The sequence below is a fragment of the Octopus sinensis genome, linkage group LG15, assembly GCF_006345805.1.
Source record: "Octopus sinensis linkage group LG15, ASM634580v1, whole genome shotgun sequence".
In the NCBI taxonomy this organism is placed as follows: Eukaryota; Metazoa; Mollusca; class Cephalopoda; order Octopoda; family Octopodidae; genus Octopus; species Octopus sinensis.
In genome coordinates, this window is record NC_043011.1 from 33,197,136 (window position 1) to 33,210,143 (window position 13,008).

A 13,008-nucleotide genomic window follows, 5' to 3' on the forward strand; every position below is an offset into this window, starting at 1 on the left:
ACATCCCGGGTAGCAGACACATTTTTTCTGGGAGTTTTCAATTTTGCATCGTTCCATAGGTCCACATTTCAAGTCGCAAAATGCTGGAAAAGTTCAAAAGAAAAATCTTTATGAGTAAGTCTTAATGTTGGATTTGTTAGTATTGTTCTAGTTTAGCTTCAGATCATCAGCTAATTTACTCAAATTATGAACAAAGACATGCCATTCATGGCCATTCTGTCTTTTGCGTGTGTATGTATATATATATATATATATATATATATATATACAACTGTAATGTTGTTGGTAAAACATGTTCTTTGTCTATCTCCTTGTCCTCTTGGAGATTTTGGGTAAAATTATACTAATGTGTCCTAATTTAATTAAATTTAATTAAATTCTATGTCTTTGTGCAGCTGAAGATTGCTCTACATTTTAAATTGCTGTAATGAAATGATTGCATTGTTCATTTAAATGGAGTCGCATGAAACGATCGTACTGTTCTGGATAGCCTTGTTACTTATTTATAAATATATATATATATATATATATATATATATATATATATATACATAGAGAGAGAGAGAGAGAGAGAGAGAGAGAGAGGGGGGTGGTATCTCGGACTACAGTATCAAATGTGTGCTCTGTTTTTATTTTCGGACGCTGAGGTGTAACTTAAGGGAGATTAGGCTGTTATTTCTTACCGAGGAAACGATCGAAAAGCATGAAGCCCATGTCTTACTCTAGAGTAGAACGCTTTGAATGCGAGAAAATATATGAGGGAGGAAGAAGCGTCGTCATCAACCCCACTGCAGTTGTTCGGGATCACTTTCAGTGTCCTCAATGCCGTAGGATCTGCCTATCTCGTATTGATCTTTCAGTCACGCCGAGAAGAATGAACGTCACGTGTTGACGCTGTCATCACTTTTGACGGGCAGTCACAACGTAAGCAAAGCAAGCGTAGTGAGTTATGCTCCTCTCTCATGATATGTAGGCTCCTCTGGACATTACTGTCTCGAGTTATAGGATTCATAGAGCTTGTCACTCAGTATCCATGGCGTGTAAGTGATGAAAATCACACCACTCCAAGTCTAGCGCTGAGTAACTCATTTACAACTAGAGAACGTTACAAGAGCAATGTGAAATGAAGTGTTTTGCTCGAGAATACAGCTCACAGCCCGGTCGGGGAATTGAACCCACGAACTTGCGATCGTAAAAGCAAAACCTCTAACTACTAGGTCAGGCGCCTTCAGGTGGTATAACAAGCTAAATTATAATTTTATAGGAATGTAGGCCACGTACTCGGATTTTTCTGATAGAAGTCCCAACCAAAGTAGTTCACGCTGATCGGATATTTTGAGTAGGTTACGTTGGATAAATCACATTTGTTATGCTGCTTTTTGTATTCCATCACATTACAGTATGACAAAGTCCTGCATTTATCAAGACAGTCTTCCACACCGACGTTGTGTATTCTCTGCAGGTCATGATTTCTGATTGAAACTCCGAGTATCTTGATAAATTCTTCATTAGCTGGAATAATGGAAAAAAAAAAAAAAAAAATTAAACAATAAAGTAAAAATTCTAAATCGTGTTGACGACGTAAACAGGAATGATGACGACGATGATGACATGAATGATTATGATGATGGTGGTGAGGGTGATGAGGATGACGACGATGATAAGAGGAAAAAAAGGGTGAACAAAAATATAAAACAAAAGCACGGACTTCACTTAACCCGGAAGGAATCAAAATGAAAGTTGACTTCGGCAGGATTTGAACTCAGTACGAAAAGAGACAAAACAAATAACATAAGGAATTTTTTTTTACCGACGATCTAATGACTCTGCAGATCTTCCGCCACCTTATTGCTTACAAATAGTTCACGAGTTCAAATGAACTGCATGCTTTTCGTTGGGTTTAAAATCGGTAGATCACTTTATTTCATTTACATTGCTTCATTTTATGTTGTTGCTGAGAAATTAGGTATCAGATTTATTTATTTTTTAATTTTTTATTTTATCTTGTTTCAGCTCACGAGCTGTGGCCATGCTGGGGCACCGCCATTAAGCTGGGGCACCGCCATTAAGCTGGGGCACCGCCATTAGATATTTATATTTGTTATCTAAGATCACCAGAACTGGTCACTTGGCTATTGATAACTAGCTATAAATACGAGTAATCATATTATCAAAGAGAGAGAGAGAGAGTCAAGTAATTATTTGAACAATTCTTTTTGATTACGTTGCCAGTCTATATTCTTGATGGTTTACTCAATAATTCCTCCTGTTTGACTCTGGCAGATATGGTGAAGTCTATGGCTTGCTGTTGAGGACATAATAAAGATCCAAAGATCTGGAATTATCTCACACACTAGGCGAGATAATTAAAGCCTGCAGGATCCGAGGAAATATCCCATGTTATAAATATCCTTATTTTTAAAGATTTCTAGAGTAAGGTTGCAAGATGAGTTGTGTAGTTGAAAGATCCGGAAATTTCTCCAAATTGAGCCGCTATTTTTCCTCATTGTGATTAGAACGTTGCAGGAAAGAACTGCAGGACGGATCCTTTAAGCCGAGCCAACAGGCAGGAAACCAAAAGAGTAGACTAAGAACGAGATGGCTGGAAAATGCCCATAGCCTTAGTTGGTCACAAGGGAATCCAGCCGGAAAGTATAATGACGGCTGCTTCTGATAGGACCCTATGCAGGAGATAACCTGAGGACTACATTCATAACACTCCTACGAATAGTATGCAGAGAAGATGGCTGGATAACTTTTGTTTGTTACATTAAAGATTGCCACAATGTCTTTGATTTCATTGTTAAACGCGCAACATTCTTCTCTCGCTACGTTAAAAAGAATTCGATTATAGTCTTTGATTTAGTTCCATAGTTAAGCATAACACTCGAACTCTTGTGGGGAGAAACAGAATAACACAGATAATTCTTTCTATTATAGGACCAACGCCTGGAATTTGCTGGGAAAGGAATAGTCGATTACATTGATGCAAGTGCTCAACTGGTGCTTATTTTATCGATCTCGAAAGAATTAAGGGTAAAGTCGACTCCGCCAAAATTTGAACTCTGGGCGGAAAGCCGGAAGAAATGCCATTAAGCGTTATCTGACATGCTAACGATTCTGCCAAATCACCGCCTTAATAATGTCCTAGATAAAGAAGGCGGTGAGCTGGCAGAAACGTTAGAACGCCGGGAGAAATGCTTAGCAGTATTTCGTCTGTCTTTACGTTCTGAGTTCAAATTCCGCCGAGGTCGACTTTGCCTTTCATCCTTTCGGGTTCGATAAATTAAGTACCAGTTACGCACTGGGGTCGATGTAATCGACTTAATCCCTTTGTCCTTGTTTGTCCCCTCTATGTTTAGCCCCTTGTGGGCAATAAAGAGATAAGAAACGTTAGCACGCCGGGTGAAATGCTTAGCAGTATTTCGCCTGTCTTTACGTCCTGAGTTCAAATTTCGCCGAGGTCGACTTTGCTTTTCATCCTTTCGGGGTCGATAAATTAAGTACCAGTTGCGTACTGGTGTCAATCTAATAGACTGCCGCCTTCCCTAAAAATTTTGGGTCTTGTGCCTAGAGTAGAAAAGAATATCATAGATAATGCTACTCAATGTTAAATACTGATTTCAAATTTCGGCCCAAGGCCAGAAATTTCGTGGAGGGTTAAGTCGATTACATTGACTTCAGTGTTCCACTGATACTTTATCGACTCCGAAAGGATGAAAGGCAAAATCGACACTGGTGGAATTTGAACTCAGAAAGTAAAGACAGATGAAATGCTGCTAAGCATTTTACCCGGCCTGCTAACGATTCTTATTTCTTTATTGCCCACAAGGGGTTAAACATAGAGGGGACAAACAAGGACATTAAGTCGATTACATCGACCCCAGTGCGTAACTGGTACTTAATTTATCGACCCCGAAAGGATGAAAGGCAAAGTCGACCTCGGCGGAATTTGAACACAGGACTTGAAGACATTGAATTTGAACTCAGGACATTGGAGTGCTAATGATTCTGCCAGATCGCTACCAAAGTTGACTTTGGCGGAATTTGAACTCAGAACGCAGACGAAATACCTATTTGTTTACTACCCACAACGGTCTAAACGCAGAGAGGACAAACAAGGACAGGCAAACGGATTAAGTCGATTATATCAACCCCAGTGCGTAACTGGTACTTATTTAATCGATCCCGAAAGGATGAAAGGCAAAGTCGACCTCGGCGGAATTTGAGCTCAGAACGTAACCGCAGACGAAATACCTATTTCTTTATTACCCACAAGGGGCTAAACACAGAGGGGACAAACAAGGACAGACATATGTATTAAGTCGATTACATCGACCCCAGTGCGTAACTGGTACTTAATTTATCGACCCCGAAAGGATGAAAGGCAAAGTCGACCTCGGCGGAATTCGAACTCACAACGTAACGCAGACGAAATACCGCTAAGCATTTCGCTCGGCGTGCTAACGTTTCTACCAGCTCGCCACCTTACTCAATGATTAATATTGCGATAGTTGTTTTAATAATCCCTCTACAAAATATATTAAGAATAGTTTAATTCTAGAATACTTACGGTTTAGTAACTGGTAGAAATCTCTATAGTAGCTGTATTTGGCCTTGGTTTGTTGCCCGTTGTGGTGAGAGAGGAAACAGTTGTTGTGCTTTCTCCCGAATTCGAATGACCGACAGCCGTGCGTAAGAAGACATTGGTAGGCACACTCTGTGAGCGAACTGTTTCTGTGAATGTCGATATAGGTGTGGATTGGTATGTAACAGTGCTTGACTTCAATAAACCATGTTTTCGTAATGACACCTGGAAGAAGAAGAAAACAAACAATGAAAAAAATAGCAAAGAACACACAATCTCTAGGGTTTTTTTCCCTATCAAATCAAAGTTTTCAAATTTTGGCAGAAGGACAGCAATTTCGGAGAAGGAAGTAAGTCGATTACATAGACACCAGTGCTCAACTGATACTTATTTTATCGATCTCGAAAGGATGAACAGTAAAGTCGACCAGAACCTAGAACGTATAGGCGGGCGGGATTTTTACCTTTTGAACGGCAGATCGAGAAATTGATTTTTTGTAACTGAACTTCGGACACTGGTAGAATGTATCATATAAAACTATGTCATTGATTGGTTGAAATTACCGAAATACGACTACTTTAACATAAAATAACTTCGTAAATATAAACTTTTCTCAAAAACGCTAAGAGTAAAAGATGTTTTATATGACACATTGTACCAGTGTCCGAAGTTTGAAAGTGTTTAGTTACAAAAAATTAATTTCTCGATCTGCTATTGAAAGGGAAAAGATCCGGCGGACGAAATATCAGTAAGCATTTTGCCCAGAGCGGTAATAATTCTGCCACCACCGCCTTCCAGGTTTTGATATCGATATGAGAAAACAATAAAGGGGAAGCTCGTGCTGATTGGTTAAACTGACTTGGGTAGCCATTCGAGAGGTCAAACTAGATCTTGAGGGCCGAATAGACGATTATTCTTTAAAATGGTATTTGTAATATAGGCTAAAGTAAATGGACAAAGGGGTCACTATACATCAGAATAATTTTATTAACAATAGCAGCAGGCGTGGCTGTGTGGTAAGAAGCTTCCTTCCCAACCACATGGTTCTGGGTTCAGTGCTACTGCGTCGCACCTTGGGCAGGTGTCTTCTACTATAGCCCCGGGCCGACCAAAGCGTTGTAAGTGGATTTGGTAGACAGAAACCGAAAGAAGTTTATCGTGCGCGTGCGTGTATGTGTTCCCCATTGCACCACCTGACAACAGGTGTTTATGTCCCTGTAACTTAATAGTCAACAGAGACAGCTAGAATAAGTACTAGGCTTAAAAATAAGAAAAACAGGGCTGGGGTCGATTCGTTCAACTAAAAATATCTTCCAGGTGGTACTGCAGTCTTATGACTGAAACAAGTAAAAGATGAAAAAAAAAGAAAGATTACAAAGTGTTTGTAAAGCTTCTGCGCACAAATGCGTAGGGAAACTTGTCAACAAGAACTACACAGTATTATTAAGATCCCTTGTGTAAGAACATGGATAGAAATTATCCAAATGAATGCATACAGTTCTTGAAATGACCAATAGTTGGTAGAAGCCTTGCACTGTTTCGGCTGAAAAAGAAACTTTCAACAGCGTTCATGACATAAGAATCCGTTCAGACGAACACGTGAGTAAATTAGAAAATAAAAAGAGAATTAAAAAAATAAAACTTCTCTCTGGTTTGGCGTGTATAGAAAAAGTGAAGAAGAAATAGGCCATGTTCTTTTAGTATATGAATTTATAAGCTTCTTTTAATTTGGTAAAGATGAAAGAATCCCTGAGATGCACTGATCTGACATACGAGAACCGGTTTTAATCTTAATTCTAGTTAGGCTCCGTTATTGTACGAAAGTCAGCGAATTATATTCTAAGGAATATTTTCTCAGATTCAAAAGTAATAATTGTTTCAAAATTTGGGACAAGGCCAACGATTTTTGGGGAAGCTGTTAATCGTTTACACCGACCCTAAATAACGAGAAAACAAAATTGACCTTAGCGGAATTTGAACTCATAACATGCTAACGATTTTGCGAACTCGTCACCCTGCCAATGCATCAGAGATGAGAGTCAAGAGAGAAAATAATTCTGGGGTCTTGTATACAAGGACACAAAATTTCCTATACTTTATCATGCCTCTTAATTAAAGGTAGTGAAGGCGCGCGGCTTTGTGTACTCGGCTGACGATCGTAAAGTCGTGAGTTCGATTCTTGGCGACGTGTTTTGTGCTTGAGCAAGTCACTTTACTTCTCGTTACTCCAGCCCATTCAGCTGGGTAAAATGAGTAGTACCTGTAATTCAATGGGCCAGCCTTGTCATATTTTGTGTCACACTCAATTTCCTTGAGAACTACGTTATGGGTACGCGTGTCTGTAGAGTGCTTAGCCACTTGCACGTTTATTTCACGAGCAGGCTGTTCCCATTGATCGAATCAACTGGATACATTGTGGTAACAGACGAAGTGCCTAGGCTTGTTGTAAGGTAGAAGAGTCAAAAACCTCTTTGATCCCTGTTGTTGCGTGCGTACCCTTGCAATTACAAGGACCAAAGACTCCCTCCCCACGCCCCCGGTTTTCGTCTTCGTCCAGGTTTTTCTTTGTATATTGATCCACAGATGTTCGGACTGAACATCAGCCGTATTAATCTCACTAGTTCGGGAGGAGAACCTGCAGGCATCATGTACATTGACCCTTCTCCTTTGACTAAGACCAGTTAGTTTTAAAAATAAAAGAAAATGGAAAAAAAAAAAAAAACAATAGTTGTGGCGAATTGGTTGAGTCATTAGAGTGTCGGATAGAATGCATTGCAGCATTTATTCTGGCTTTCTGCACTCTGGGTTCAAATCCTGCCGAGGTCAACTTGCTTTTCAGTCTTTTCGGAATGATACATAAAGTTCAATACTAGTTCCGTATCTTCTAACCCCTCTATTTTCTCCCCTCTCTCTCTCTCTTTCTCTCACTTTATTCCTATCTTATTCTTTCTCTTTACCTCACTTTATCTCACTCGCGTTACTCTCTCTCTCTCTCTCTCTCTCTCTTTCTCTCTCCCTCATTTTTTCTATCTCTGGGAGAAATCGGCTGTGATTAGACATAGAGAGGAAGAGGTTCAACCAGGTTTATAAAATGCCGTCCCCCCACCCGATGCTGAGACAAGCTGTATATAATACGACAATGCTTCTACGACTCCATATAGAAAGAAAGGCCCCCAAGAAAGGAAAGAAATGAAAGAAAGAAAGAAGGGAGAGCAGCAAGAAGAGAGAAAGGAAGGCAGGAATACTTACTTCCAGGTATTGCAACGTTCATTAAGTAACTATCATACTTAATTTCCCTTCGATAACGGTTCAATCCATCGGACGTAGTGTCTAGTGTAAAAAAAAGTTTTTAAAAAATTAAAAAAAGAAAACAACATATAAACAGATAAATTACGTAAAGAATAAAATATTTTGAATGACACAACAATGCACTATCATACAAACCAATAACTGTTGTAATTTAATCATCCATAGTCTATACCCAGACTAGGGCCCCAAATTAACAACAGGCTGGAGGCTGGTAATCAATATATTATTTAGCTACATCTGGATGCGTGTAGGCTCGTTTTTGATAACAAGCTCATGTGTTTAGCTTAAAGGATAAAGCACTTGACGCGTAATCACAGGGATGTGAGCTCGAGTCTCATGGCTGTCCGGTCACAATTTTTTATAGGCGCAGGAGTGGCTGTGTGGTAAGTAGCTTGTTTACCAACCACGTGGTTCCGAGTTCAGTCCCACTGCGTGGCAAGTGTCTTCTACTATAGCCTCGGGTCGACCAAAACCTTGTGAGTGGATTTGGTACACGGAAACTGAAAGAAGTCCGTCATATATATGTTTATATATATATATGTGTGTGTGTGTGTGTGTGTGTTTTTTTGTCCCCCCCCCCATCGCTTGACGTCCCCGTAACTTAGCGGTTCGGCTAAAGAGACCGATAGAATAAGTACTAGGCTTACAAAGAATATGTCCTGGGGTCGATCTGATTCGACTAAAGGCGGTGCTCCAGCATAGCCGCAGTCAAATGACTGAAACAAGTAAAAGAGTATTATTTATAACAAAAAAAAGAGAAAAAAAGGAGAAGGTGAAAAAAAGGAAGCTGCACACATAACACATAACTTAGAAGCAGCGCTAAGGATGTGCCGGCACACACGAGATTAGGATATGGCCGACCTCACGCACTTCTCATGAGGAATTCTGGAAGGAGCTTCGTGAGATCACTGCTGAGACGCTTCCGGGAAAAAAAGAAAGAAAGGCTGTTGGAAAACCGATTATAGATAGCAGCGACTCCATCAATTCCTAGGGATATCAGAAGGAGGAATTTTTATTCTGAAATATTATATCAGACTATGAATGATTAAATTACAACAGTTATTATAGTCCATTGTTTTTATGATAGTGTATTGTTGTGTCATTCAAAGTATTTTATTCTTTACAAACAATACACAATGCTTCAAGCGAACTACAATACTCTCCTAAATTACATAAAATTTAGTTAGGATTTTTACCAGCAAGAATGGTAATAAAATCCAAGAGAGGTTCTAGATTTTAATAAAACTAGTTACTGCAGTGGTTCTCAACCGGGATCCATATGACTCCTAGGGTCCACGCAAGTGAAGTAATAAATTGGGGACTCACAGTAGTATATCAAAGGTCAATGAAAATATTTTGATTCAGATGCATTTATTGCTGGAAACAGCGAGGTTTCTTTCTCAAACGTTTTACATAGTTCAGCCTACACAAATTGATGTGCGAAATAGGAATTTTGAAAGAAGTTGTGGTGCACCTGAGCACTATATACAATAATTTCATTATTATTATTATAAGTATCTATAAAATAAGTTTGTAAATATTGAATGGCCACATGGGTCCACCAGAAGAGAATAATAATCAGAGGGGTCCATAGATAAAAAAAATGGTCGGGAACCATTGAGCTGCAGTGAAGATATCAATGCGAACAAACTTGACGATTATAAACTCTTCTTGAATTTTAAATTACCGTTTTTTGAGGGTAAATAAAATACAATTTTCCTTTTAAAAACGCACGTCTTATATTCGAAGTTGGGTCTTCCATAAGCTGATTCTATTCCTGACGCTCATTTTTCTCCTGAATATGCGCTGTTGAAATTGGGATGAGTCTTATAAGCCCTTACCCGTACGTCTTTTATGCTATCAAATACGATATGTGGGCTCTAAGTTACCTCTTGCATCCACTACGTTGACGAAGGAAGTCACTCGTTTCTTCATGGATAAAGCGCATTGTAAAGTGCATCGCATCTTTCCCAAAATGAATGCTCCTACATATATTATCATTGCTCTCATAACGAAGGTATGATTGTGTGGTCAAGAAGTTAGCTTCGCAACGGCCTCGGTTTCTGGTTCAGTTCCTACTATGCAACATCTTGGACAAATGTCATCTACGATACACTTACTCAATGCCCTGTGAGTGAATTTGGTAGACATAAACTGTGAAAGTCCGTCGTGTGTGTGTGTGTGTGTGTGTGTGTGAGAGAGAGAGAGAGTTCGTGCATGTCTTTATGCTTCCCCCAATCAGTTGAAACCTCTTTCAGTCATAAGGTTGCACCTAGAAAGTTACCCTCCCAGGCACAAGTCTGGGCAAGATTGTTTATGGAAGACCAGCAGTCGCCCATGCATACCAGACTCCCTTCTCCACGCCAACAGTGTTATCCAAGGGAAAGGCAAAGGCCGATACAGCTTGGCACCTGTAACGTCGCAACTCATTTTTACAGTTGTGTGAACTGGAGCAACGTGAAATAAAGTGTCTTACTCAAGAACACAACATGCAACCCGGTCCAGGATTCGAACTCACAACCTCACGATCATAAGCTCGACGCTCTAACCACTGAGCCATACGCTTTCACACTTTCCCCAATACACGCTTGACATACAATGTTAGTTTGTTTACGTCCCCTTACCTTAGTCGTCGTCATGTATCGTGCGCTTTTGCAGCACGTTGATGATATTGCAACGAAAACTTTCCCGATAAGCGCGAGCTCTCCCATCGGATGAAGCTATAGCGTTACCTCGTTCTGCCCTTGTCATGCTGCTTCCTTAACAGAGATACTGGGGTAGTTTGTCATTGCCTTTCCCGACTGAATGACCGTTGGCTCACAGGAAACTCATCTACCTTTCAACAGGGTCTTGTTTTTAACCTTGTTGGATGTCAGGACACTCTCTTCACAAAAGTAGCAAGCCGCTTGCATTATAACAGAAATATTCCCGAGCTTATTCTAGTTTTCACCCTTTTGAATGAAAAAGGTTCTCTCATTTCTCTTGATAAAAATTCTTAATTATTATAGGTTTCTCTCACAGGAAAATCGTCACAGCAAGTTTATGAAATCCTCATCAGATATGCCATAAACCTAACCGCATCTAATGTACTTAACAAGTACTTATATATTCACTTAGTACATGAGTAATTGTTAATAATAAAATTGGTATCGACTTTGTTATAAAATCGTAAAATATCTAGCTAGTCCAGTTGAAGTTCAGACTGTCTGCATCAGAGGTGAATGACTTGCCTAATATTATAATCTATTATTGGGGAAATTATTTTAACTTATATATACTAAGATCTTGCATCTTCACGTCTTACAAACTTTGTAGAAATTACTCATAGAAGAACCATGCCGTTCGCATTGGTAGCAGGACACGATATCGATATTCACTTGCCTACTCGTCAGGCCTGATGTCCCGGTAAGGAGTTTGCTTCTCAACCACTTAGTTCCGGGTTCAATCCCACTGCGCCGCACATTGAACAAGTATCTTCTACTGTAGCGTCGGGCTGACCAGGGCTTTGTGATCATATCTGGTAGGCGGAAACTGAAAGAAGCCTGTCGTATGTGTGTGTGTGTGTGTGTATATTTGTCCCCTCTCCCACCGCTTGACAAACCGTAACTTAAAGCTTCGGCGAAAGATACCGATAGAATAAGTACCAGGCTTTAAAAAAATAAGCACTGGGGTCAATCCGTTTGACTAAAATTCTTCAAAGCGGTACCCCAGCATGGCCACGGTCTGAAGACAGAAATAAGTAAAGGATAAAAGAACACTTTACTGCCATTGGAATCTGCCAGTCTCTTATTCAAGAATTTTCTTTGAGCTCGGCAATTTCTAGTCTGGCTATGGTTAAGAAGCATGTTTTGCAACCGCATAGTTTTGGTTCAGTTCCACTGCGTGCAATTTGGGCGTCTGTTTTCCGTTATATGCCCGGGCTGACCAATGCTTTGTGAGTGAATTTGATAGACGGAAACTGTGTGGAAACCCGTTGTATATAGTATATATATATATATATGTGTGTGTGTGTGTGTGTACCTGTGTAGGTGTGAGTGTGTGTGTCTGTCTGTCTTTGTGTCGTTGTTTGTTTACGTCTCCGTAACGGAGCAGTTGGCTCTGCTAAAAAGACCAAAAGCGTAAATACAAAACTTTAAAAATGTACTGGAAACGATTTGTTCGACTAAACCCTTCAAGATGATGCCCCAGCCTGGCCGCAGTCCAATGACTGAAACAAGTAAAAGACAGAAGTGAAAGATAAAAAAAACTGGCTTGAGAAGAGGGTAGAAGTCATGTTGTGTCGACTAAACGTGAACATAGTTTGTCACTTCTTGCATTACCTATCGTGTGTTAGTCACACATGAAAGAAATACAGCGAACCTCGGTTTACGAACGCCTCTCATCGCAAACAAATCGATTTACGAACAATTTTTCATACGTAAAGTCTCGGGTGATGAACGGTGTCTCGAATAACAAACACGCAAGCCAGGAACAACGGTTGGCGACAAAGCTGGAAGTATCAGGAGTGTTAGTTGTTGTCTAACTTTGGCTCAGTGTACATACCCGCTCGAATTCGCTATGCCTTCTCTTGAATTACTTATGGGAAAAATAGCTTCAGTGCACGAACATTTCGGGTGACGAACGACCTTCAGGAACGAATTAATTTCGGAAATCGAGGTTCCAAATTCTACCGAGTCAAAATTCTACTTACCCTGACAGAAGACAACGGCACACAAGCAGCTAGCTAGGAGCAATACAATCTTCATGGTGAGAATTCACTGAAAGAAGAATGTACCACAGACTAACAGACTTCTCTTTATATAGAAAAATATTCTTGACAAAGGGATTATGTAAGCTTTATGAAATTCTTTAAAATATCTAAAAAAAAATATTCAATTTTATTTAACGGAGATTTATGAAGTCCACAACACCTGTGAATTAGTTCGATAACGAAGACAATTGCTTAGACACAAATATGAAGCTTAAACCGGATTAAGTTGTCAGTGCTTAAGAATATTTCCTTAAATTCGGTTCTTTGCTTATTTGTGTATTAGTTGTGATGAGATTAAAATCGATATGCTATAAGCATCTACCTGTTAACGTATTTTAATTATATACGCATCCTCTGTCAT

At 39.7% G+C, this 13,008-nt stretch overlaps 1 protein-coding gene across 1 annotated transcript in view; it reads right to left on the bottom strand.

Moving 5' to 3' along the window:
- The window catches only part of LOC115219733 (zonadhesin), a 29,753-nt gene extending 17,083 nt beyond the window's left edge, over positions 1 to 12,670 (bottom strand). Inside the window, exons 1-5 of the mRNA XM_029789955.2 lie at positions 12,588 to 12,670; positions 7,838 to 7,918; positions 4,574 to 4,813; positions 1,282 to 1,512; positions 1 to 83 (exon numbers count right to left, since the gene is read on the bottom strand). The exon at positions 1 to 83 is cut by the window's left edge and continues 31 nt beyond it. Of these exons, the coding sequence (XP_029645815.1) occupies positions 1 to 83; positions 1,282 to 1,512; positions 4,574 to 4,813; positions 7,838 to 7,918; positions 12,588 to 12,642 (690 nt within the window). The 5' untranslated portion in view covers positions 12,643 to 12,670. The remainder of the gene's footprint in view (positions 84 to 1,281; positions 1,513 to 4,573; positions 4,814 to 7,837; positions 7,919 to 12,587) is intronic.
- Positions 12,671 to 13,008: the final 338 nt, after the last annotated feature.